The sequence below is a fragment of the Ixodes scapularis genome, unplaced genomic scaffold (assembly GCF_016920785.2).
Source record: "Ixodes scapularis isolate PalLabHiFi unplaced genomic scaffold, ASM1692078v2 PGA_scaffold12__126_contigs__length_90152505, whole genome shotgun sequence".
NCBI lineage: Eukaryota > Metazoa > Arthropoda > Arachnida > Ixodida > Ixodidae > Ixodes > Ixodes scapularis.
In genome coordinates this window covers 6,706,222-6,733,037 of record NW_024609838.1, presented here as the reverse complement: position 1 = coordinate 6,733,037, position 26,816 = coordinate 6,706,222, and the positions used below count along the sequence as shown (strand labels likewise).

At 46.1% G+C, this 26,816-nt stretch overlaps 2 protein-coding genes across 4 annotated transcripts; one reads left to right on the top strand and one right to left on the bottom strand.

Annotated features, from left to right (window-relative positions):
- On the top strand, positions 1 to 25,198 carry LOC8031513 (store-operated calcium entry-associated regulatory factor). Of its 3 annotated transcripts, XM_042289397.1 has the most exons (9): positions 1 to 301; positions 6,284 to 6,465; positions 6,962 to 7,072; positions 9,507 to 9,565; positions 11,985 to 12,206; positions 23,525 to 23,547; positions 24,132 to 24,240; positions 24,329 to 24,432; positions 25,044 to 25,198. In XM_042289397.1, the coding sequence occupies exons 1-9, from the start codon at positions 217 to 219 to the stop codon at positions 25,067 to 25,069; spliced, it is 921 nt and encodes a 306-aa protein (XP_042145331.1). In that variant the 5' UTR covers positions 1 to 216; the 3' UTR covers positions 25,070 to 25,198. The 3 variants fall into 3 exon arrangements, with proteins under 3 accessions (XP_042145331.1, XP_040360301.2, XP_029850437.2); XM_029994577.4 differs by lacking the exons at positions 1 to 301; positions 6,284 to 6,465; positions 6,962 to 7,072; positions 9,507 to 9,565; positions 11,985 to 12,206 and adding exons at positions 12,734 to 15,141; positions 16,068 to 16,249; positions 16,778 to 16,888; positions 20,804 to 20,862 and having other exon boundaries at positions 23,303 to 23,547; XM_040504367.2 differs by lacking the exons at positions 23,525 to 23,547; positions 24,132 to 24,240; positions 24,329 to 24,432; positions 25,044 to 25,198 and adding exons at positions 12,278 to 12,438; positions 13,107 to 14,582 and having other exon boundaries at positions 11,985 to 12,109.
- A 31-nt stretch (positions 25,199 to 25,229) lies between these two features.
- On the bottom strand, positions 25,230 to 26,632 carry LOC8031514 (exosome complex component RRP45). Its single transcript, XM_002405928.5, has one exon. The coding sequence runs from the start codon at positions 26,630 to 26,632 to the stop codon at positions 25,355 to 25,357; it is 1,278 nt and encodes a 425-aa protein (XP_002405972.4). The 3' UTR covers positions 25,230 to 25,354.
- Positions 26,633 to 26,816: the final 184 nt, after the last annotated feature.

Sequence of the window (26,816 nt, the reverse complement as noted above, 5' to 3'; positions counted from 1 at the left end):
TTCGCTACCCATGTGCATATACCTTGTCTGTACTCTGTACTTGCAAAGCCGCTTGAGCACTTGAGTGACTTCACTACTTGTGCTAATTGTGCTGTGCAGACAACCGGGTGAACCTTTAGCGAAGATTAGGTTACTCCTGTGGACCTGTGATTTTCTTAATTGAAGTCTGGATTCTCAATAGGTGTTTAGCTAACAACTCTAAGAGCAGGTTTGGCAATGGAGGCTTCAGGTTCGAGTCTCTTCAGCCGGTTTGTTTGGATCGGTTTGCTGCTGCTGGGATGTGCATCCTTGGCTGTTCACGGTAAGTTCGACAGTTCACTCGACTCTTCTAGGTTCTGAGGTGTCATTTTCGTACCACTCTGTGCGAAGCGTAAAAGCTGAAACGCAGCAAAACCTGCGCGATCGCTAAAGACACGTCGCTTAACGCCGAGATGATGTCATAGTAGCAATTCTCTTAATCATCATTTCACTATCTCGCATTACACCAGCAAGATAATGCAGGCATCAATAAAGCCCGAAAGTCGTCTTACACCAATACTAAAAGTCGATAAAAAAATTAAAAAAAATTGGTGATATTGACGAAAATAATCCCTGGAGAAGGGGAACAAGAGGGACAAAGGACCTTTGTCCTTTGTCCTTTGTCCCTCTTGTTCCCCTTCTCCAGGGATTATTTTCGTCATTCTTGTCCAGCTCGCTTGCACCTTTGCATTTAATTGCATTATAATCAAATTTTGGTGATATTGAATTTTTTTTGTGTTTGTTTTGTGCGCGATCGCCCTAGAGCAGGGGTGCACAACAGACGGACCGCATGCGGCCCGCGGCCCAGCTGAGCGCAGAAACCGCTCACCGTGTCATTCAATGCACTGCGGCCGTTGACTTGGCAGAAAGCATTCGAACCCGTTGACCTACTTTTCTCAGAGTCCTCTTTTCCGGGGGGAAACTCCGCGTCCTCAGTTCAAATATTCCCTCTCCACTAGACCCACAGAAAACAACAATACAAAAGCCTGTACAGCCATCCAGTGCGTTGTTATGACCCGACCCCGCGTCCCTGTGTTTGTGAGTGTTCCAGTTCTTCATCCCGTTTCCTCCTCCCTCTCTCCACGGAATCTACAGCCCTCTCCCCTCCTGGGACATGATCACTGACAGCTTGTTGCAGATAGAGAAAAGCTAGTCGTGTCGCGCTTGGAATATGAGTGCACTTCCAAAGAAGAGAAAAATTGACCAGGAGGGCCGGAAATTCAACCAGGAGTGGACATGGAGGTACTTTTTCATTGAGAACGCATCGAAGTGCTTATGTCTTATGTGTCGAGAATCTCTCGCGGCTCCTGAAGAATACAACGTTTGACGCCACTGCGAGACCAAACATGCCCGCGACTTCAGCGCTCTTTCGGATTCGGAGAGAAAAACAAAGTTCGAGGACTTAAAACGGAATTTGCGTGCTGAGCAAAGTATTTTTACGAAAGCAAAGAACACATCTGAAGCAGCCACGCGGGCGTCTTTTCAGATATCTCAACAGATCGCTCATTCAGGTCGTCCGTTTACTGATGGCGACTTCGTCAAGGAATGTCTTATGATTGCCTGTGAGGAGATGTGCCCGGACAAGAAGTTAAGTTGGTTTTTCAAAACCTGAGCCTATCAAGAATGACAGTACAACGACGTGTGCATGACATTGCCGATGACCTATCAAAACAGCTGCAGAGGAGTTGCTGTCATTTTGTCTACTACTCTCTTGCTTTGGATGAGAGCACAGACATCAAAGACACAGCAAAGCTGCTTGTTTTCATCCGTGGTGTGAACAAAAACTTCGAAGTGACTCAGGAGCTGGCAGAGCTTTGCTCAATGCACGGACGGACTATGGGCGAAGAGATCAGCAAGGAGGTCAAAGACGTCATCGAGAAGCTCAAGCTATCATGGGAAAAACTCGCAGGTGTCTGCACCGATGGAGCCCCAGCCATGATGGGAAAGAGAAACGTAGCCGTTGCCTTACTTCAAGCGTTCAGTGGTGTAAAACTGAAGCAATATCACTGTATGCTTCACCAGGAAGCACTCTGTGCCAAAGTGATGAAGGTCGTGACTTCAGTTGTCAACTTTATACGTGCTCGGGGATTGAAGCACAGCATATTTCAAAAGTACCTGAAAGAAATGTAGAGTGAGCACATGGACATCCCGTATCACACTACTAAGTTTGCTGGCTAAGCCGTGGGAATGTTCCGAGTCACTTCGTCGCGCTGAAGGCCGACATCATCGCTTTCTTGCAAGAGGAAGGGAAACACATACCAGACCTGGAGGAAGAACAATGGTCGTGGGATCTGGCATTCCTCACCGATATTTCAAGCCATCTGAACACGCTTAACATAGCTCTCCAAGGAAAAGACCATCTCATTTCGGACATGGTGAGCGCGATCTTCGCGTTCCAAGGAAAGCTGCGCCTCTTCAAATTGCAGCTTGTGGGTGGCAGCATAGTCCATTTTCCAACCTGCCAGAAGCTCTTTCCCACCGGCGAAAATCGGAAAACGGTAGCTGCGACGTACGCTCCACAGGTTGAGTACCTGTTCTCCGAATTCCAGCAAAGATTCAAGGCATTCGAAAGTGAGAAGAGTAATACCCCTGTCAGACGGGCTAGTTTAGTGTCACTACAAGCGTGTGCACTTCGCCCTTAGTGTCACTTCTGTGGCATGCCACACGGCTCCTTCCTGAGGAGCACACTTGGCTTGGAGTGAGTTTGACGAACTCACTTCGCTCGATCGAGTGCTTGGAATCAATAGGAGTGTTTCAACAGTACAACATAACAACACAGAAACCAAAAGCGTTGCGTAAGTTTTATTTTATAAAGAAAAAGAAATTCGTGAAAGAGGCGACATGTAGAAGAGTGGCATTGCAAAAAAACTAGTGGGGTGGACTTGAAGTTTAGGCTTATCTTAACCAAGATTAGCGCAGCAGTGAATTGATAAAAGACGACGACAAAGTCAGTCATTCATGGCTATCTTGGTTAGCAGAGAATGATAGTCTACTTTTGTTTCAGCATATAATTATTTGAGACAACACAATAATTATGATCTGATTAGGCAGTGTCAGGGCCTCCTCGTAGACTTCCGTGGAACGAAGCGGAACGCCAAAGTTGGATATGCTTCGTTCTTTATATTGGCTTGCGATGATCAATCAGAATCATCCAATTGGCGTAAAAATCGTTCATTAATGTAACATTGTTTTAGAGCACAGCTCCTAGGCACCCGTTTCCGAGTTCAACGGCGTCAACGTAACCGCGCGTTGCATTAAGGGCTGTTTCCCAAAATGAGGTCACACCTGACGTCACGAGGGTAAACTTTTCCCACTAAATTTTGCGGTAAAAGTTTTTGCTAAGTTTGGCGGAAAATTTTTCCGCTAAATTTAGAGGAAAAATTTTACCCGTTTGACGTCACATTTAAAATTTCAGATGACGTGTCATGTGACGTCACACATCAATTCAGCGGGAAAATTTCCCGGCTAAATTTAGCGGGAAATTTAGTGAAATGTTTACGCTAAGTGGGATGGGAATAGGAGAGGAGGATGGGAGGGTACGGAGGGGTGCAGCTGGCATACCCTCCCCTTCGTACCTTTCTTCCCTCTTCCTCAAGAGCTGCGCTCCAATTCAGCATTACACAGAATTGTAAACACCTAATTTTTTTTAACGTGTCTTTATTAAGGGGTATCGGTGGCCGAGTGGGCTAGCGCCCACCGGGTCGGAGTACGTGGAGAGAAGGCTTGCGCTGGAGAACCCAGTGATTCTGAGCTCAATCCCCAGCCCTGTCCGAAGAACACACTTCCAATGAAGTGAGTTCGGGGAGCACACTACGCTCGCTCCTGTAGACCGAGTGTGTAATCTCAATAGCAGTGTTCAAGGAGGAAAAATAATGGAAGAAATTAACGCTGCGTAAAATTCGTATTATTTCGATAGGAGTAATATTAGATGTGCACATGTTTTCTGTTGGCAGGAAAGTATTGCATTGTAGAAAAAAAAGTGAAAGCCGTTTACAACTCCCTGTAATGCTGAATTAGAGCGCAGCTCTTGAGGAGGAGGAGGGAAGGGTACTGGGGGGGGTGGGTCAACTGACCGGGGGGGGGGGGGGGGGGGGGCGGGGTCACGTGGCCTTGGGGGTCACGTGTCATCAGTGACGTCACTGACGACGTCATCAGTGATGATGACGATGCGGATACCAATGACGTCACTGATGACGTCATCAGTATTTGCAGACGATACAAAGCTACAAATCGCCCATCAGAGACCTCCTTCAACGACGACGTTCGCACGGGGCGTCGGTAGGAGCATTGAAAATTAGCAGGTGGTGCTCACCGTTGATGTTGAATCCACAAAAAAAAAAAAAAAAAGCAACACTACGAAATTGTATATATATAAAAAAAAGCTTAACTTTTTTTTTTCAGCTGCACGTTACACGTTTTTTATGTGCTTTCGCGGCGTTGGTAGAGACTAAGAACAAAACAGAGGAAAGGAATGACGTAGTCTAACTCACACTGCCTGATAAATAAGAGTCGCACGCTGCAATCTGCTACGTGCCAGCAGTGTGTGACCTTTTTTTGCTTTCGCATTTCTTTTCCCAGTGACTTTGGCAGGTTGTTTGTTTGCTCGCTTCGCACAGCAGTTTGAAAGTACATTCCAGTACTTGTTGACGTACATAGTCGGGCAATCCTTGCACACCGTGCGTTTGTTTTGAGCGTCGATCAGCAGTCTCAAGTGTGTTTTCAGCTGAACTCTTGTCTGGTGAAATATTCGTCTGTTGAGGCGTCAGTGGCGATTTTGAAGCCAGACTTCGACAGCTCTTCGAGTTTAATTTGAAGTAACTTAAGTATTCACGTTTGTTCGGTTTTCGGGAAGCGGAAGAAGGATTTTCCACCACATCACAAAAACTTGTTTTTGCAGTGGAGATGGCAGGCATATGGCATGCCTGCCATCTCCAAGTATGCGCTGGTGTATGCCCGAAGGCAGCCGGCTGATCAACCAACGATGACCCATAGCAAACGTGACCGCGTACTGAAATAAAATCCGAATAGAAATGTATAACGAGCTTACACTTATTAATATATTTATTTAGTACCCAAAAGTACATTTGAAGATTTCGGGTCAGAAACTCGATCGAAGGCGAACAAAGAAAATGATCACAGACGACAATGAAAAAAAAAACACAAGAAAAGAAATAACAACAAACTTGCAGACGGCCCTCAAAATGTCCGGGCATAGCGTAGCAGACGAACTGGTGGTAGTAAGCGACGGAGAGAAGGAAAGAAAGTAAAAACTAAGCCGAACAAGGCAAAGCAAATACGCGATGGTTCGAACGTCAAGTAAGCACAAGAAAGAAGCAAACAAAAAACATAAACGCAGAAGGAAGAAAGACTGCGGCGGCGTTCCGTCGCCTCAAACATAAAAAAAAAAGCAGACTTTAAAAAATGGAAGGAAGCACCCGTAGACAACCGTCTAGTTTTTTTTTTTTTTTGTATCTCCACTTTTATTAGTTTTAGTAATAGGGTCAGATTTGCATGTGTACAATCGACTTCTTCCAGCGCATACTGACATTGCAGTAACATACGTGGTTCGAAACTGCCTTTTGCTTCTTCATCCAGAGACGATCGGGATATAGCCAGCTCGCCTATTCGACGAAACAATTTTAAGCAACTTTACTGTTCATATCGAATTGATCGATATGAATAGTAAAGTCGAAACGTAGCAATGTTCTAAACAAATTTTACATTGCCCTTTTTTAAGAGATAGGGCAATGGTACATTCGTGTTTTGCCTGGCTTACCTAAGTTCTGACAGAGTCTTTTCTTCAGGAGGGCCCGGAAATTGCACCCTGAAAGCTGTAACATCTTTCCCACGCGAAGAAAGTGTCCTTGACTCATGAGGTGGCACCTATTTTTTTACTTTCAAAGCAGCGAATACCCGTGGCAATTTTTTTTCATTGGTCACCTCGCACGGAGAGAGGCAAAACCAATGTGTTGCGGAGAATTCGTCTGCTAGCGGAGACTCCGAGCTCGCGAGGGGCGCTGCGATCACTTTTCGCACACAATTCGCGGGAGTTGCCAGTATTTTCTTACATGGTATTTGTCGCAAGTGTCTGCCGTTACGTCCGACGGAACCCGAAAAGAAACTGGAAGTTGCGTCCTTCGCAACCTTATGTAATATTACGCTTTACGGCCGATACATGACATAAACGCAAAAATATCTTGTTTCCTCTTATTCAAAGTGTAGTGTTTAGGACGGCAATTCTCTTGAACTGTTGACGTTATTCCAGCGCACCGCAAGGTGAAGTTGAGCGACGTGAAGACGTTAACGCTGAGTCACGGAAGCTACACCACAGGTCGGAGGTCTAGTCCCATCCCACAGCTGCAATGCGTGGGTGGCAGTGCAGGCTGTACCAGTCTTCCGCCAACGGTGCAGTGCTACAACAAGGGGAGTGACGGCATTGACATCCAGGTGGGTGCGTCCTCATTGGACTTCAAGTATATTTTTTTGTTCTGCTACACAGTCTAATATAACTCAATCCATGGTATGCCGCTTTAACATCTCTGGATACTCTCTCTCTCATCAGTTTTGCCCTCTGATAGCTTTGTCCGCTGTGCATATTCGTCCTGCCGTGTTACTTTTTCAGCTGCAAACCGAAATTCCTGATATAAACTTTTATTTTGGGTCAGTCATCCTATCATTTATTCACTAATTCGTCTGTAGAAAAATAAAATGCTACGATTTATAAAATTTGTGTGTGCTCGGCATTTCGCAAAGTCGACCCAAGCTATACTTTTTGTAAGTTGAAATTGGAAGGCAGACAATTAAATCTTTGTCGACCAGGACAAATTTTACTCATGGTTCCTGGGAAAGTTGATCAATTTGCAACATTAACTTCTCTGTGTTTCTTAATTGCATTGGTTCTAAATATAGCTGACAGCACATCTCATGTTCATCCTTCACACAGTGGGAGTGCAAGGCAGATCTGCCCAAATCGCTCAAGTTTGGCCACATTGAAGTGGCTTGTGAAGGGTATGACTACCCTGATGACCCATACATTCTGCAAGGGTCGTGTGGAGTAAGTCCTACATTTCTTCTATTTTTCTCTACTTCCAGCATTGAAAGATTGTACTGGATTTTTTAGGGGTTGCAGGCAACTTATGCTTTCAGTCTGCACAGACAATGCTGTCCCGTGTCTGCCTGATTGTTGTGACTTGTACTAGCTTTTATTTCTATTAATTTTGTACTATCGGCCGTCGAGTGGCCAAGGCAGGAGTAGGTAAAAATTGGAAAGAACACGTAATAATTATACAGGGTCATCGAGATGAATCCGGAAAATTTACCATATTCAGGAAAACACACATGGGCAAAGATAAAATGAATATTAACCGTTTTTTGTGCTTTGCTCGGTCTGCCATAACGTCTTCCTGGCTGACAGATTATCTGAACGTCTTGGCAGTGCTGTAAACTTGTGTCTTCTTGTAGCCATACCATGCAATGATTTGTTTAGGCGACTTTCCGGCGCAGAGCGATTCAAGTATTGCTGCCCTCCGGTCGTACTCTCTGCTCATTTTTGAGTAAGTCGCGAATTTTTTATCATGTGATGGTCCGCTGTCGAATCACGTGGCCGCAGAAGTGCAATATGGCCGGTTAGCAATTCACTGTATTGTTGAGAGTCGAAATCTGAAAACCGTCCGGATCTATCTCGGTGACGCTGTATAAGACTACACTAGCAATTGTTAAGTGAGGTTGCTTACACATAAAGCTGCACTTCGACTATTGACTACTGTTTCAGTAGTCAATTCACTACTTTCACGGCCTAAGGGGGCGCTCTAGTTATTATCAAAATGACTCTCATCTAGATGATAGTTGTAGAACAGTAGTGCGAGGTGGGGTGTGTGACGCCTGAGTGTAAACACTTCAACATCAGGAAGGAGTAATCAATTGACAACTTCATCCTGTAGCTTATCGTTCAGGAGCTAGGGAATATGATTCTCACACCGCAGTACCACCATCGCTGAAAGTTGCGAATAGTCCTAGTCATCCCTAGATCTTACAAAAGTCGAGAATTTAAAAACATCCGAGGAGTATGTATGAGGATTATTATGGATTTTAAGTAAATTGTACTTAAAGTACTACCTGCTTCAAGTGGGTATAGAAAATTTGTACTTTACTTGAAGTACATTCTCTGAGTAAATACTGTACTTAGATTTTTTTCTGGTACTTTCTGAGGAAAGTACAACTTCAGACTTCAAAGTACACTCCCAAATTTTGTTCTTGTTAATATTCCATCACAAAATGCTGCTTTGTTGACAAATAAGTGCAACTACTCCGTGGCCATTAAATGACATGCGAAACTGCATGTTGGTCTGGCAACGCTGTGCACACAGCCATCTTGTTAGCGTCAAGTTTCTTCGGTTTCGGTTTCTCAGCATTTCCAGGGTAGGGATACTCTGCCACTGATTGTGATACAGCAACTTTATGGTTTTCTCCAACGTGCACAAAGGACTAGGTCGTCATGCCTTTCATCTCTGAGGACACTCAATTCTTTTTATGACGTGAAGACGCATAACGTCGTACTGTTTAGCAGTAGACTGCTCCATGCCAATACATACGACTCAAGGTTATTTTATTTATTTCTTTTTTTCTAGCTGTTACTTTCTAAAGTTTCATTTGGCGGAAAACTTTGAGTACTTATTAAGCAAACTGCGCCCTGGGCAATATTTTTCAGGCGTTGCAAAGAGTTCAAATTGGTTTCAGATAGTATCATCCCCAAGCAGAGTTGACGGATGTAATGACGATTTGTTGAACCCTGGCAGAATGACTGCATTAATCTCCGCCCGAGTTCCTTTGCACTAAAAAAAAAACTTGACTTCACCTGCTACAAAAAAGAAAAAAAGGTGACCTTGAAATGAAGTTGGCATCGCTGGTGTTCCTCCACTTGACGTCTGCAGCGCAACTTTTTTCTGCCGCTGACATCGAAGCTCTAGCCACTGTGATGAACCGAAGCAAGTGATGTAATGGAAAGTGGCATTCAATGAAAAAGACAGCGAAATCCGTCTTTGTGAGGGTTGAGAGCAAACGGACACGTCGTCCGTGTCTGTTCTGTTTTCTGTTCTACATAACCACGTCTCAAAACGTCAAGAATATTTTATTAGCAAACTCTCCTGTTTTGTTTTAGAGGCAAGTTCGCTCTTTGCAAATTTTACGAAAAAAATGCACCATCTGTGGGCAACGCTGCACAAAATCGTAGCGCGATAGGTTAAGAAACCGAATTTTGTGGTCGATTTAAAGAGCCTGGCCTCTCCCTGAATCACCCTGTACTTTACTTGAAGTGCACAACCTCTCATTTGATTTGTATTTTACTTGAAGTATTTTTTAGACACACTTTACAGATCAGTTCTACACTTCTGTGAACATCGATAGCACATAATGCATGTTCATGACTTCCACAAATGAATTGAGTTGGTAGTGGTGATTCTGGGCAACTGGACATTTTTTCTCCCCATCAGTTGGAGTACAAGTTGGAGAGAACTGGCCACAGTTACAGCGAAGACAGCCAATCACACAGGCAAGTTTTTCATCGACAATTGTTCCTGGAAAACTGCCATGCACCTGAATTCTGGTAGTATCATAAAATATTGAGCAAGCACCCACCCAAACGTTGGAACAAATGGTGCACTTGTTTGGTCCAGAAGTAAAAGGGGCACATGGCGGGCCTGTTTGATCCAACGGCGCGGTATAGGACAGGGGTCACGTGCAACGCCTCGTTTTTAAAGCAGCTGTGCCACACTCGTCAAGCCTGCTTCGTGCCGACACTCTCGTGTCAAGCTTCACCACTTTGCACCGGTGCATGTGCGTGAAGCTTCACATTCTTGCACCAGCTTCTTGGAGATACACCCCAGTTAGTTTGGCAGGCTGGGAAGTTTGCCGGGGGTGGGTGCTTGTGAAATATGCTTTGCTTATATTTCAAATGTTTTAAAATGTGGGGTTGGGAACCTATTGCAACATGGGCATGTGCTCTGTATGTTATGGTTAATTTACAATCTTCAAGCAATATATGCACGCAAAACAATGAGGATGACAGGGAAGTAGATGGGAGGAGCACTGAACTCAAAACTAAAGATTTATTGAAAGAAACCCAACAAAAGTAAATGTTTAGTTGTCAGTTCAGCGTTCGTCCCGTGTACTTCTTTCGCTCCCACCCTCATTGTTTTGCACGCTGTTTCATATATTGCTTAAGGAAACATGTGCCAAGGGAAAACATTTTTTTTAAATTATACGATAGTTGCATGACATTTTCACAGGTTATGGTGCTTGATATCTTTTTGTATCAGCTTTGATATACATAGCTTGATAAGCTACTCTGGGTTTTCTTAAACCGCTGAGTGCTATGAACAACAACAATAATAATAATGTGTGTGAGACGTCTCTTCTTTTAAAATAACTGAACATTTCGAAAACATTTTTATAGGGAAAACTAAAGTTTCTTTATGTTTGCATAAAAATAAATATTCTAACCAATTCTTGATAGTTGCATTCTAACTGCTAAATGCCAAATGTGGTAGTGATAGGACAACATTAAAAACAAATATTTATTGTGTACAAACTCTGTCTATGTCCCAAAATTACAAAAAGAAAAAAAAGACATTTTAAATATTACCGTACATGTGCAGAGACGCTCTTTCGTGGCGGAAGCAATAATTTTTTGTTCTTAATTTGTGCAAGACATTGATGTTACAGAAGAATGTGACGAAAAGGTGACTGCTAGGCTTACATCTGAACTTCATAATTTGAAGAAGAACCATGCACACAAAAATGGCTCAAATTTGCGCCTTTCTGGGTTGCAGGGACTTCTCCAAATGCATATTTGGCGAATTTCGCTATCCCATTTGGTACTTAGTAATTTTGTACTTAAATATGAAGTTGCAAATATAATAAAACACCCCAAAACCCGAAATAAGTTTTTAAAAAAAGATTGCCGTTCTTGCATCCCCCCTAAAGGGCAACTCCGGACAAGAATAAAACCAGAATAAATGACTGGTATTGCTTTAGTGGCACAAAATATGATCACAGCCGAAATATTACGTCAGAGTGAAGCCGCATGCTCAACTAAAACAATTTTAAAAGTGCAACCAGGCGGGTTAGCTTTTAGTCGGGGAACACTGGCGCGGCATCCTTGCGAATTCACGTCGCGGTCAAGCTGCGACTGATTGGATGTATTGTGTGCCGCAGCACCAGTGCGACGTCACGTCCGTACGATGATCAGTGTTGCCATTCCTCTAGCAGATAGTTCCGGCTTTGGCGTAGACGCCCGAAACCAAACTTTGAGCTGTGATATTTATAAAAATACACGCAACATCGAGAAGAAAAAAAAAATACCTCGTAATTCAGGGACACTGCCTTAGCTGAAAAGTCGTAATCCCAAATTCAAACATATTGACCAGATTTGCCCTTTACACATGATCCAACTCTCCCGCATTACCCCTCTGACTTAATCTGCAATCATTATTAAATACCTGGTTCTCAACGCTTTAGTTGCAGAATTATGCTTGTAATTAATCAGTTGGACAGGAAGGCACTGCTGAACCACTGTTCAAGAGGGTACAGAACCAATACCTGCACACTATTTCTCTAAGCAAGAAACAGGGACATGTCGCTAGCTTTGTTGCTGGTGCCTGAGCAAAACCCGAGAAACTGATAGCTGTATTGCATACGCAAACTATACCTGTGGATCCCTTCATGGTGGGTTCAAATCCTGTTCAATGTGTTCGGGCTTTGGTTGCAGATTAAAAGTCCCCAGGTAGTCTAAATAATCATCAGTCCTTCGCTGGGACGTGCCAGATACCTTGCGTTTGGAACATAAACCTAAAAAATGTTCATCTAATTTTTTTTTTTTTCGTAAGTCAGATGGACAAAGTAAGGCATTATAAGTACCTCAATCATTAGTACTGGCAAAAACTGATGTTTCCGGTGCAAACACGTTGCAGCTACTACGGCCAGAAGGGGAAGTCTTCGTCCTTCCAGAATGTGTTGATCCTTGGTGTGCTCTGCTTCATCATCTACGTCATCTACAAGAGCTGCATGACCAACGCGGTGCAGCGTGGCGCAGACGGCTACACGGACATTCCTCCTGACGATCCCACCTCTGGACCGAGCGGACGTCGAGGGTTCTTTGGTGGCGGTGGGTCACCGCCGCCACCCGGATTCAGGCCCGGATTCAGGCCCGATGTAGTTGATGAACACGGCCTTGTAGGCGATCTCGTTGGAGCAGGACCCGCAGGCCATCGTCTGCACCTCGGCAAGACCCGAAGGCGCGACGGACAACAGCGCATTCTTGAGACGGGACACCAAGTCGCTCGGAGGCAGGATCCCCATCGCCGGGCGGTTCACGAAGGTGGCAACGTTGGCGGGGTCCTTGACGGCCGCCACGAGGGCCGGATGGTTGTAGCCAGAGCCGTATATGTAGAGAGTTTGGCCATTCGTTGGGAAGTATAGGAGACAAATGAAGCGGCGCCATTGGCCGAAAGCGGGCTGGGCGTGTTCCAGGGCGTCTTCAGAAATTCGAATGTGACCAACCAGAAGCCGGAAATAATACCCTGGCGGTGGTCGCAAGAAACAAACCTGATAACTGCATTAAAGTAACTCTCGATGGCTGAAAATATGGTACACGTGATGTTTCAATCACACTCATCTGAAATGATGGTGGAAGAGTGCGACTAGCGGAAAGATAGACATAATCCTTACGCCAAACGCCGAGCGCCGGGAATCTGCCGTCAGAGCGGTCACACTCTGTCCGCGCAAAACAGAGTTGAGCGGCGCATTCGTTTCTTACGTCTTTCTGCATGATCATGATGAAACAACACGTACACCCTATTTTCGACCACAAAGAGTTACTACACTTCACTCTTACGCACTTATTAAAACCATATACGAACATAAACCTTCGATGATCGATCGGCTCAGAATTGTTTCTCGCTACCACCGCTAGGGGATTCTTTTCGGCTTCTGGTTGGTCAAGAGAGCATGCCAAGCCCTCTTTCCGAGTCTGCCGCACGCCCTGGCTCTGCCCGCACCTCCCATTGACCAAACTCTCTACATATACGGCTCTGGTTGTAGCCGAGTGGCAGCGACGAGATCTGCGTGTAGATGTCCAGGAAGGCGTTGCCGTCCACGTCGTACAAGTAATTTCCGATGGATTTCTCGTAGTCCACGAACATCTGCACGGCGCCCGCATTCTGGATGCCGTTGAGCTCGCTCTTCAGGGCCTCTGACTTGGGTCCCGGGAAGGAGGACGTAAGCAGCCGGGGTTCCGTCGGTTCCGCCGCAGTGCTGCTGCCGCCCCATCGGCGCGCGACATAAGACTGGCGTCTGCTAGCGGCAAGCAGACACGCGCCGAGGCAGCGCGACACCGTCGCTGGCACACTGTTGAGCACGCGATGCATCTTCGGAACGTTCGCCGAGAAGCTTGTGGCTTGGGCAGATGTTCTGGGGTTTAGGGAACAGGATGCTGGCGGCGATCTTCTTTTTCAGTACGGTTCCACTGCGATCGACGACACCGAAACCAGCGCATTTATGCGCAGGCTATCGGGCCAGCGCTGATCGGGCGTAGTTAGATCAGGGACGTCCGCTAGGGCAGCTCCGCGGCGCTGTTGTCGGGAAATGGCATTCTCAATGCCGTTTCAATTGGAGCCTCCGAGGAAGCATTTGTCGGGCTGCTGTGAGGAATATGTATGCCACATTAATTTCGTCCGAGATATTCGTGCGCTAAACAAGAGTTAGTTTAAAAGGCATGGGTGTATTTACTTACATCCGTACTGCTCCACAGAGGATGCGCACTGACAATATTAGTATGATTTAATCGACGTTATATATAACCACGAATGTCGAAAAACAAAAGGCCGAAAGCGAGTATGCGATTGTTTAAGCTCCGCATTCAGCGCGAACTTTATGCCCTTGCTAACAGAAATGTGAACGCGCAAGCACGCGCAGAACATGAGTGAAAACGGTGAAAACCAACGAGGTACCAATCCGCTTTTCGAGGGTACAATAAATTCAACATGCTACTTCTACAACGCTGCAAAAAATATCGCCAAATATCAAACGCAGATACTGCTCGGTAAATATAATCGCGATGTTCCGCTGGAAAGCGAGCGGTCAGGGGGGTCAGGGTCCCGTGACGTAGACTATCGCACTACTGTATTTTCTATTTTATTTTCGAGTCCTTTTAGAAGTAACACGACTTTTGACTGGGCTAGTTTGTTGCTATTAGACATAATTAAAATAGCGAGAACTTGACAAGGAAAAAGAAGGCACACGTCTGGCGTTGCGCCAGTCCTGTCGTACGTGTACATTTTTTGTCCTTGTAAAGTTCGCGCTATTTTAACCATGCCCTTAGATGATTTGCCTGGTGTAATGGCCTACAACGTCCTCCGTCCCCCTTGCCCGTCCCCAACCCTTGTTTTTTTTACTATTTTACATTAATAAAAAAATAACTAGCAATAAAAATGTCATCGTATGCACCCACATCTTTGTAACCGCAATTTAAAAAAAAAAAATAAAGAGAGGTTTATGTTGAATAAAAATAAGAAATCTTTTTCTCGATATTAAACCGAAACTAAGACGCACTTTTGACTCTGACTGGTAAAATTTGTTTCTCCAAAGTAGATGACAAAACTGTTTTGTTTCGCTTCATTTTAAAGCATTAAATTTTTTTTTTGTCAAAATTATAATTTATTTAAAACAGGCACCATCTAACTTCTGCCTCTCAGCAAGTGGCTGAGAGGCCGAAGACGCTGGAAACCCTGATAACCTATCAGCGCCATGCTGTGTCCGAAATCGAAACCAAATCGCTCCTTTCGCTTCTGTACCATCTGTACTCTGTACTTGCAAAGCCGCTTGAGCACTTGAGTGACTTCACTACTTGTGCTAATTGTGCTGTGCAGACAACCGGGTGAACCTTTAGCGAAGATTAGGTTACTCCTGTGGACCTGTGATTTTCTTAATTGAAGTCTGGATTCTCAATAGGTGTTTAGCTAACAACTCCGAGGGCAGGGTTGGCGATGGAGGCGTCAGGTTCGAGTCTCTTTAGCCGGTTTGTTTGGATCGGTTTGCTGCTGCTGGGATGTGCATCTTTGGCTGTTCACGGTAAGTTCGACAGTTCACTCGATTCTTCTATGGTTCTGAGGTCTCATTTTCGTACTACTCTGCGCGAAGCGTAAAAGCTGAAACGCAGCAGAACGTACGTGATCGCTAAAGACACGTCGCTTAACGCCGAGATGATGTCATAGTAGTGATTCTCTTAATCATCATTTCACTATCTCGCATGAAACCAGCAAGAAAATGCAGGCATTAATAAAGCGCGAAAGTCGTCTTGCACCAATACTAAAAGAAAAAAAAATTGTGATATTTAATTTGTTTCTGTTTGTTTTGTGCACGATCGCCTTGCCCGTTCCGCCATACTTGTGTTTGCGGCCGACAAAGGCGATTAAAATCGCAAGTGTCTAGCGTTACCTCCGCCGGAACCCGAAAAGAACATGAAAGTTCCGTCCTTCGCAACCTTATCTAATGTTACGCTTTACGGCCGATTCGTGGCGTAAAGGCAAATATTTTGATTAAAGTGCAATTAAATGCACGAAAATAATCCCTGGAAAAAGGGAACAAGAGGGACAAAGGACAAACACACAACACAGATTTGTGTTTGTCCTTTGTCCGTCTTGTTCCCTCTCTCCAGGGATTAGTTCCGTCAAAATATCTTGTTTCCTCTTATTCAGACTGTAATGTTCAGGATGGCAATTCTTTTGAACTGATCCGGTGACAGAACCATTGTTTATGGTTCTGCCATCAATCGTGCCATAAACTTCGATTGGACGAGGAAGTAGAAGAATTTGAAAACACTACATACTGCTTCACAGCGCACAAGATCAGACACACTTAAAAAAATTTTCACGCACACTGGAGGAACACTCACGCAGCGCTGTGTGTCTGATCTTGTGCGCTGTGAAGCAGTATCATGAATAACCAACTCGCCCAGGCTGAAGTTCTGATCTTTTGAACTGTCGACGTTGTTCCAGCGCACCGCAAGGTGAAGTTGAGCGACGTGAAGACGTTAACGCTGAGTCACGGAAGCTACACCACGGGTCGGAGGTCTAGTCCCATCCCACAGCTGCAATGCGTGGGTGGCAGTGCAGGCTGCACCAGTCTTCCGCCAACGGTGCAGTGCTATAACAAGGGCAGTGACGGCATTGACATCCAGGTGGGTGTGTCGTCATTGGACTTCAAATATATTTTTTTGTTCTGCTACACAGTCTAATATAACTCAATCCATGGTACGCCACTTTAACATCTCTGGATACTCTCTCTGTCATCAGTTTTGCCTTCTGATATCTTTGTCCGCTGTGCATATTTATCCTGCCTGCTGAAAACAGCTGAAAACCCATTTTCTGCAGCTTTGCAGCTGAAAACCCAAATTCCTGATATAGATTTTTATTTTGGGTCAGTCTTCCTATAGCATTTATTCACTAATTTGTCTGTAGAAAAATAAAATGCTACGATTTATACAATTTTTGTGTGCTCGACATTTTGCAAAGTCGACACAAGCTAAAGTTTTTGTAAGTTGAAATTGGAAGGCAGACAGTTAAATCTTTGTAGACCAGGACAAATTTTACTCATGGTTCCTGGGAAACTTGATCAATTTGCGACATTAACTTCCTTCCCCGTATTTCTTAATTGCATTGGTTCTAAATATAGCTGAATGCACATCTCATGTTCATCCTTTGCGCAGTGGGAGTGCAAGGCAGATCTGCCCAAATCGCTCAAGTTTGGCCACATTGAAGTTGCTTGTGAAGGGTACGACTACCCTGATGACCCCTACATTCTACAAGGGTCATGTGGAGTAAGTCCTACATTTCCTCTATTTTTTCGCTACTTCCAGCATTGAAAGATTGTACGGGATTCTTTAGGGTTTGCAGGCAACTTATGCTTTCAGTCTGCACAGACAATGCTGTCCTGTACCTGCCTGATTGTTGCGACTTGTGCTAGCTTTTATTTCTATTAATTTTGTACTATCGGCCATCGAGTGGCCAAGGCAGGAGTAGATAAAAGTTGGAAAGGACAGATGATAATTATAGAGGGTCATCAAGGTAAATCTGGAAAATTTACCATATTCATAAAAACACGCATGGGCAAAGGTAAGATGAATGTTGACCATTTTCTGTGCTTTGCTCGGTCTGCCGTAACGTCTTCCTGGCTGGCAGATTATCTGAACGTCTTGGCAATGCTGTAAACTTGTGTGTCTTGTAGCCATACCACACAATGATTTGCTTAGGCGATTTTCCGACGCAGAGCGATTCAAGTGTTGCTGCCCTCCGGTCGTATTCCCTGCTCATTTTTGAGCAAGTCGCGAATTGTTTATCATGCAAGGGTCTGCTGTCGAATCACGTGGTACCTTACTTAAGGGATACGGCCCCGAAATTCCATTTTTTTTCGAAAAAATGCATTTTTAAAAATTATTATATTTGGGTTCACTATACTCTGAAGCATAGTTTCAGAAAGTTTCATTTATAAATACGCAGTATTTATTTCGCAAAAAATTATTTTCGGCAAGCTCGCGGCCGCGCGCGGCGACCCGCCGAGCGAGCAGAACAGCGAAGTTCGGCATTTTCAAATTGGGCCTACTCCGCGCTCGTTCGACGCAGCCGAGGTATCTTACCCTCGTTGGAAGCGCCGTTTCTTCTAGTTTCTGCCCGTAGAAGCTTGCTACATTGGAGGCTATCTGTGGCCCGGGAGAACCCCGTACAAACAAGCCGAAAAAACGTGGGAACTGTGATACCAGCAATCCCATTGGTTGCGACCCGAAACGGGGCTCATGATTGGCCGTCTTCGGTGACGTAGCTCCTTGTTCGCCTGATACGCGCGCTTTCGGCTGCTTCTTTCGCTTCTGATCGTATCGCTACTTCGCCGCTGTTTAGATTCGTTTTCCCTTTTTGTTCCCGGTAGTTTTTCTGCCGAAGAATGCCTGCCTCCAAGGTTAGCACTCGCAGTAGCTTTGGCCGGCGTTCTCGATGGCGAAAACCGAGGGGTCGATCAGCGGCACTCCACGCAAAGGACGGGGACCCGTCTCCGCCGGCACCATCGTCGCCGTCTCCGCCGCCGCCGTCACCATCACCATCTTCAAGCTCAAGTGCGGCTTTGCGGACATCGGAGCCTACAGCTTCATCTCCGAATGCTCATCGGCTTCCTGTCTCCTCCGAATCGGATGTGCTGACCACGTTCGAGAAGAAGCTCAGCCTGCTCGATTTCGACGCGGGGACTACGGACGACCCGGAGCCGACGGACGCTCCCGTTGAAAAGCCGCTGGACGGCTATCGGCTCCTCAGTGTGTCGGCCGTGCAAACTCTTGTTGCGGCTTTGCTCTGCCCCAAGTGCCACGGAGAACTGCTGAGCTTGCGAGAAGAAGGAATTGGCGTCAACCTTCAGTTCGTTGTTAGCTGCTCGACTTGCGGAGACATCGTCACGACACCGCATTCACAGTCAATTGGCAAGTCTCGACAGAACGAACTCGCGGTGCGTCTCGGCGTCGTTGGAAGAGACTGTGGCATCAGTTTTACGAAGCTCACGAATCTTTTCGGGGGCCTCAACGCTCCGCCCCCGGTGCACGTCAAGTCGTACCAGAAGATCGCGGCCAAAGTACATGATGCGGCGATGCAAGCGGCGAGTGACGCAATGAGGGACGCTGCGCAAGCCGTGAGGGACGCGCAACCGACCGGGAGCCCGACCGCCGGCAGCGATCGTTTAGATGTCTGCATCAGCTACGATGGCACGTGGCATAAACGTGGCCATACATCGCACTTCGGAGTTGGCGTTGCTATTGAACTGGAGACCGGCTTGGTGCTTGACTTTTCGGTCCAGAGCAAGTATTGCCACGGGTGCGAGTTGGGCCCCAAGGAAGACGACGAACACTTCGAGGAGTGGGCAGAAACCCACAAGGCAACTTGCCAGAAGAACTACGAGGGATCGTCCAATGCAATGGAGGTACAGGCAGCTGCAACCATCTTCAGCCGGTCTATTGAGCTACACAATATGCAGTACGTCACTGTTTTGTGCGACGGCGACAGCAAGGCCTTCACGCATGTGTCCAGCCTTGACCTGTACGACAAGGACATCCACAAGGAGGATTGCGTCAATCACGTAGCAAAGAGGATGTATGCAGGTCTGGAGAAACTCAAGAAAACAAAAAAAGGACTGGGAGGAAAAGGGAAGCTGACCAACGTAGTGATGAAAAAGCTGACGAACTACTATGCTTGCGCTTTGAAGGACAACGCGCCTGATGTCGTGAAGATGCAGCGAGCCATCTTTGCCAGCCTGTTCCACACGTACTCCACAGACGAGGAGCCCCGTCACATGGGCTGTCCAGATGGTGAGGATTCGTGGTGCCATTATAACCGCCACAAGGCCCTCGAAGCAGCAGGGAAGCCTTCGACACCACGGCCACACAGACCAGCATTCTCCAAAGACGTTGCAAGAGAGCTTGTTCCAGTGTACAACCGGCTGTCGCGAAAGGAGTTGCTCCTCCGATGCTCCCGCATGATGACACAAAATGCGAACGAGTCTTTTAACGCCCTTATTTGGAAGAGATGCCCCAAGACGGAGTTCGCCTCCTTGCGAACTGTCGAGACAGCTGTTGCCCTAGCTGTCCTCGAGTTCAACCTTGGACCTAAAGGTTTCGAAAGGACGCTCCAGGAGATGGGCATCACCCCAGGAAGCCACCAGGAGAAGCATGCCCACAAGGCGACTCTGGGGAAGATCGTGAAGGCCAGAGTGAAGGCACAGGACTCATCAAAGCTCGCACACAAAAGACGGAAGCTGGAGGCTATTGCCAGGGAGCAACAGAGCCTGGAGGTCGAAGGTGCCACCTATGCCGCAGGCGGATTTTGAGAAACAAGCCGCAAGCTGCTGCCAGCAAGCAATGCGCCCATGAAGTTGAAGGTTCCACCAATGACTCGGTTGAATTTCAAGTTTCTGGCATCATTCGAAAATAAAAAGAACCGAAGTTGAAACTAATCACATTTTTCTCAGTTTCACTGTTTGACAGGAATTCTTGTTTTAGGGAAGCTATCGTTTGACATTCAGAATAATGAGGGACATCATTCAAGGTTCTCTGGGACTGAAATTTTCTGGGGAACAAGATAGACTACTTCACAGTTAAAAAAATACACTCCTTCATGAAAAAAAAAATAAAAAATTGAAACATAAAAATTTTACAATTTTTTTTAAATTTTGGGATGTTGCTATTTTCATCATAATTGAATATTTTGCAATATATTTTTTATCTAGGTTGCACTGTGGGTATTGTTCTTCTCATTGAAGCAGGTAGTTTGCCACCAGCTAATATTATTTTTCTACGATAGACTTCCTAATGAGTTGTCTTTTTTCTGAAGTGCAAAAATCGTAGCATACTGTAAAGTTCACCGATAATGCTAAAACTTAGCAGATTATCCTTCCTCATAGTGCTGAAATAACCCTCAAAATTTGAACCAAATTGGGTGAAGGGTTCAAAAGTTGACCCTCTCAGGCCATATCCCCCCTTACTTAAAGTGCATTGTGCCCGGTGTACTTTCTACTTTACTTGAAGTGCACAACCTCTCATTTGATTTGTATTTTACTTGAGCTACTTTTTAGATGCACTTTACAGATCAGTTCTACACTTTTGTGGAAGTTGATAGCACATAATGCATGTTCATGACTTCCACAAATGAATTGAGTTGGTAGTGGTGGTTCTGGGCAACTAAACATTTTCTCTCCCCATCAGTTGGAGTACAAGTTGGAGAGAACTGGCCACAGTTACGGCGAAGACAGCCAATCACACAGGCAAGTTTTTCATCGACAATTGTTCCTGGAAAACTGCCATGCACCTGAATTCTGGTAGTACCGTAAAATATTGACCAAGCACCCACCCACCCAAACCTTGGAACAAATGGTGCACTTGTTTGGTCCAGAAGCAAAAGAGGCACATGGCAGGCCTGTTTGATCCAATGGTGCGGTATAGGAAAGAGGTCACATGCAATGCCTCGTTTTTAAAGCAGCTGTGCCCCACTCGTTAAGCTTGCTTCGTGCTGACACTAGTGTGAAGCTTCACCACTTCGCATTGGTGTATGTGCGTGAAGCTTCACATTCTTGCACCAGCTTCTTGGAGGTACACCCCAGTTAGTTCGGCAGGCTCGGATGTTTACTGGGGTGGGTGCTTGTGAAATATGCTTTGCTTATATTCCAAATGTTTTAAAAAGTGGGGTTGGGAACCTATTGCAACATGGGCATGTGCTCTGTATGTTATGGTTAATTTACAATCTTCAAGCAATATGTGCACGCAAAACAATGAGGATGGGAGGGAAGTAGATGGGAGGAGCGCTTTGGAAAGAAACCCAACAAAGTAAATGTTTAGTTGTGAGTTCAGCGTTCGTACCGTGTACTACTCTCCCATTCTTATTGTTTTGCGCGCTGTTCTATACGCTGCTTAAGGAAACATGTGCTAAGGGAAAACATCTTTTTTTAATTATATGAGATAGTTGAATGACATTTTCACAGGTTATGGTGCTTGATATCTTTTTATATACATCTGCTGTCAGCTTTGATATAGCTTGATAAGCTACTTTGGTCCTTTTGAACCACTGAATGCAGTGAACAACAATGATAATTTGTGCAAGACATCTTATATCTTAATATAACTAAAGTTTGCAACATACATTTTTTTAGAGAAGACAAGTTTCTTTGTTGGCATAAAAATAAATATTCTAACCTCTTCTTGATAGTTGTATAGTAAATATCCTAAAGCATATGCCCGCCGAATTTAGTAATGGTGGGGCAACATTAAAGACAATAAATTCTGCACAAACTCTGTAGACGTCTCAAATTACAAAGAGAAAAACATATTTGAATATTGCCGTACATGTGTAGCGACGCTTTTTTGTGGCGGGAGCAATCATTTTTGTTCTTAATTTCTGTGAGAAATTGAAGTTACAGAAGAATGCGACGAAAAGGTGATTGCGAGGCTTACATCTCAACGTCATAATTTCAAGAAGAACCGTGCACACGAAAATTGCTCAAATTTGCGCCTTTCTAGGTCGCAGGGAGTTCTTCGAATGCATATTTGACGAATTTTGTGACCATATTTGGTACTTATTACTTTTATACTTAAATATGAAGATGCAAATAGAGTCACACCCTAAAGCCCAAAATAAAATTTTTTTTTTTTTTTTTTTTCAAAATATTGTTATTTTATTTGCATCTCCCCAACTCCTGTCAAAAACGAAACCAAAATAAATGACTGGTCTCACTTGAGTGGCACGAAATATTATCACAGCCAAAATAGTCCGTCAAAGTGAAGTTGCATACTTTACTAAGACAATTTTAAAGATGCAACTAGCTGCTCTTTAGCAGACTGCAAGCAGGTTAGCTTTTAGTCAAAGAACACTGGCGCAGCACCCTTGTGACGTCGCGTCGCGGCAAAACCTCCGGTTGATTGGTTGTATCGCATACCACAGCACCAGTGTGACGTCACATCCGTGCGGCTGGTGATCAGTGTTGCCATCCCTCTAGCAGATAGTTTCGGCTTTGCCATAGACGCCTGAAACCAAACTTTGAGCCGTGATATTTATAAAACTACACACAATATTGAGAAGAAAAAAAATTATGTTTTGTAATTACGAGGCACTGCCTTAGCTGAAAACAGTCATAATCCCAAATTCAAACATATTGCCTGAATTTGTCTTTTAAACACAAACAAACTCTCCAATTTGCAATCATTATTAAATACCTGGTTATCAACCCCTTAGTTACAGAATTATGCTTGCAATTAATCAGTTGGACAGGAAAGCACTACTGAACCACTGTTCGAGAGGGTACAGAACCAATACCTGCACACTATTTCTCTAAGCAAGAAACAGGGACATGTCGCTAGCTTTGTTGCTGGCACCTGAGCAAAACCCGAGAAACTGATAGCTGTATGGCATACGCAAAGTGTACCTGTGGATCCCATTGTGGTGGGTTCAAGTCCTGTCCAATGTGTTCGGTTGCAGATTAAAAGTCCCCAGGTAGTCTAAATAATCATCAGTCCTTCGCTGGGACGTGCCAAATGCCTTGCGTTTGGAACATAAACCTAAAAAATATTCTTCTAATTTTTTTTTTCTTTCATAGGTAAGATGGACAAAGTAAGGTACTAAAAGTACCTCAATCATTAGTACTGGCAATGGGAACAATTTAGTGTTTCAATTTCCGCTCTGAAACTAATGTTTCCTGTGCAAACACGTTACAGCTACTACGGCCAGAAAGGGAAGTCTTCGTCCTTCCAGAATGTGTTGTTCCTCGGTGTGCTCTGCTTCATCATCTACGTCATCTACAAGAGCTGCATGACCAACGCGGCGCAGCGTGGCGCGGACGGCTACACGGACATTCCTCCTGACGATCCCACCTCTGGACCGAGCGGACGTCGAGGGTTCTTTGGTGGCGGTGGGTCACCGCCGCCACCCGGATTCAGGCCAGACTACCACACCGACGCCAGTGAGTTTCTGTACCCTCGCTAGCGGCGTACAGCTTGCGTGCCATACACATTAGAGAAGGACCATGATGTTAGCACAAGTGGCAATGTGCTGCTTCCAAAATGGCCATGCAGCCAGGCGAAGTACGGCACAACTACAACATGCACGACGAAGCTTTTTGTATGTGGCAGCTCCGTATGGTGCAAACAATGCATGCAGACGGGAGTGGCGCACGTGTATCATAGGTGCGCTTGCACCTATGGTACACAGCCAAATGAGCATCATGCTGCACCATGTATGCTAGTGCCTACAGTGCCTTTTCATGCGAGTCAGAGTGGCACATGTGTGGAAATATCTCTGGGGTAGTCTGCTACACAACTGGTTTTGCAACAAATGCTGGATTAGATGTGGTTACTTTTAATGCCGTAGAAATTATTTTACCCATGTGGTTGACAGGGGATGCACTTAAAATTGAGTATATGCAGATATGTATCGAGGGCAGCCAGTGGATGGCACAAGCGAGTTCATAAACAAGAAAGCGCATGCTGTATACAGTGTATTTGATGTCCTGTGTAGTATGTTAGAGCATCGTGTTCGTCTGTGCAGGTTGTGGAAGCGGAGCGGGGCTTGGAGGCCGCGGAGGGTCTGGCCTCGGAGGATTCTGGTCCGGCGCCGCCGCTGGAGGACTGCTGGGATATATGTTTGGAAACAGGGGGTACGCTGCGGTCAATTGCTTCAGCCGTCTGTCGTAGTCTCAACGGTCCAAGCATCAAACTTCCCGGCGTTCTTGCTACTCTTTGCAGGAATACCGGGTATGCGTCGTCTGGCTTCGGCTACCCCCGTGAAGGCACCTTTTCATCGGCGCCGAGTTTCTCTTCTTCTTCGTCTGGAACGTACAGCTCAAGCGGTAAGTGCAAAATGTCAACTGAATGAAGTCTTGCCAAAACACGCAGACTCAGAAAAGCACACACTACAGATTCACGCGCTAGATCATTGTTAAGTAAACATTTCGGGCTAGCACTCAAAGGGTGGAAATGTGGGGTACCGATTAGGGTCAGTTGGTTCATACTGACGAAAAGGCAAACAGTGCACAGTAAACGGGGACTATAGGAAGTGCAAACAGGACAGCGCTTTTCCTGTTTGCACTTCCTTTAGTCCCCGTTTACTGTTTGCCTTTTCGTCGATGGGAATGTGTAGCACAAACAAGTGTAGAGGCTGCAATGATGTGATGCACCTCTAGCACGTGTCATGGAAAACACTATTGAGATGTCTTTTTGTGGACATATTTTTTTATGAGGTGAAAATCTTTAATTTGATTTTGTGGTCTAATTGAAGGGAAAAAGTTGTTAGTGAGCCTATGTTCAGTTTTGAGACATTATGTGTCCTTTTTTGTCTCCATCTTGGGTTTTAATATGGTGAATAACTAGCAGTTCACCTGCCTAGTAACATTGTCTTCAAATATTATGTGTTGGATTGCTTTGCGACATTGACACACATTGATGACCGTATTGTTTACAGGGTTTGGAGGGACACGCCGAAGATGAAGGCTTCTCCAAAGATGTGTTTTTTGCGATCTCGTCAATAGTCGGATTCATAAATTATTGAGCATGTTTCCTCTTCACATGTCATCAAATGTACAAATGCCAGAAAATAAAGCCACCTTTTACATTAAACTGTGTCATGTACACCATCACACCATATGCCAGACACTAAGGAAGTTGCAGCCCGGTCAACATGCAAAATGTGCACTTCTTAAGATGGGCATGCGCTCGATGCTCCCACGTTCAGGCGCCACCTCCGTCGCAGGCGATTCCTTTCTGTCCTCGAATCTAGAATGGGTTCTTGGAATACCATCCACGGGCAGGATCATTCTTCACCGCCCTGGTAAGGTCAATCCTTTCTCCCGAGTCTCCTTGGCGGCCCTCGGGCTGCAAAACGACAACTTCGTCCTCTTCGCTGTCTCCGCTCTCGGCAGCCACACTTTCGCTGTGCGGGGCTGCCGCCTTCCTCCCCGCCTTCTCGGCGTTTCGACCCTGGTCCGCGCCCTGGAGCACTCCCCAGCTGCTCGGTCCGCCCCGTCCGATGGCAGCCGTGCCGGCACCTTCCAAGAAAACCTTCACTTTGGACAACGTAGACTCCAGCTGCTTGGGACACTCTGGAACCACAATGCGCGGGGTAGCCTCCTCGTCATCCACTTGGATGGCTTCAGGCTCGACAGTGGTTGCTAAAACCTCCTCGTCTTCTATAGTTGCTGCGAAGCCAACGCTCCTATTCTTGGACCTGGCCTCCTGGTCCCTTTGGATATCTTCCTTGATGGCCTCTGTGATTGCTTTGGCGCGGACGCAGGCCAGCCTCGAGCACAGCAGGACCTGCTCTTTGCCGATGATGCAGCCGCGTTGGTGAAGCGTGCAGATCTCGTAGTGCGCGTTCACGCCAAGCGTGAGCAGGCCGTCCGCGATGCGTTCTTCGAGCTCGCTGGGGTCGACCAGCACGGTTTTGCCTTCGTCGTAGAACGCGAACGACATAAGGTATGGGTAGTGGTGCAGGTGGAGGGGCACGGGCTCGCGTTCCCGAGGGTCGTGCACGGTGACCTCGGTCCCGACCACAGTCACGTCGGGTCTCCGGAAATGGAGCAGGGCCGCGACCGTTGCGACGCTCGCACACTCGGCGATGTTGCCGCGATGGTTGAGCACCTGGACGTCAACACGCAGGGACCACACCTTCTCACGCGCGACGATACAGAGGGACTCGAGGTCAACGCAGTGCGAGTCTCGGACGCAGCGTTCCAGGAGCCGCGCGATCTCGACGCCGAAGTCGCCGAGCCGCCCGGCTTCGAAATGTGGAGCCGCCATCGGAGATAGCTCCAGGTTGACGAAGAGTTCGCCCTCGTTGGGCCTGTTGGGCTTGGGCACGATCACTTCGCTCGAGACCTGGGCCAGCACCTTGGTCTCGCCCAGCGAGGCGACGCAGCAGCCGCGGTCCAGACCCAGCGAGAGCCGCAGAGCCCGGCTGTCCTTCGAGGTTCGTCCATCGACGCGCCTGTTGCTCGACACGGCACTCCTGACGAAGTCCCGCTCGCAGGAGGATATCATGTCGAGGTGGAGCATTCTGCCGACGGGCTTTTCCGACGCACCGGTCGGGAACAAACCTGGGCAGAAAGGTTCTCGTAGACCACCGCGAAGACAACGCCAATAACGCCACACGCGGCAAGGACGACGGGCACCGCCGCAAGCGTGGTTAAAAACTTTGGATTGGATTGGACCATAGGCTTCGGCTATTGTAGTTATAAAC

Bases quoted from the DNA above. Each gene is read 5' to 3' on its own strand.
- LOC8031513 (XM_042289397.1), top strand. From the start codon at position 217: ATGGAGGCTTCAGGTTCGAGTCTCTTCAGCCGGTTTGTTTGGATCGGT. The intron at 6,466-6,961 runs GTGGGTGCGTCC...TCCTTCACACAG, and splicing joins GTGACGGCATTGACATCCAG to TGGGAGTGCAAGGCAGATCT. The intron at 9,566-11,984 runs GCAAGTTTTTCA...AACACGTTGCAG, and splicing joins GAAGACAGCCAATCACACAG to CTACTACGGCCAGAAGGGGA.
- LOC8031514 (XM_002405928.5), bottom strand. From the start codon at position 26,632: ATGCTCCACCTCGACATGATATCCTCCTGCGAGCGGGACTTCGTCAGG.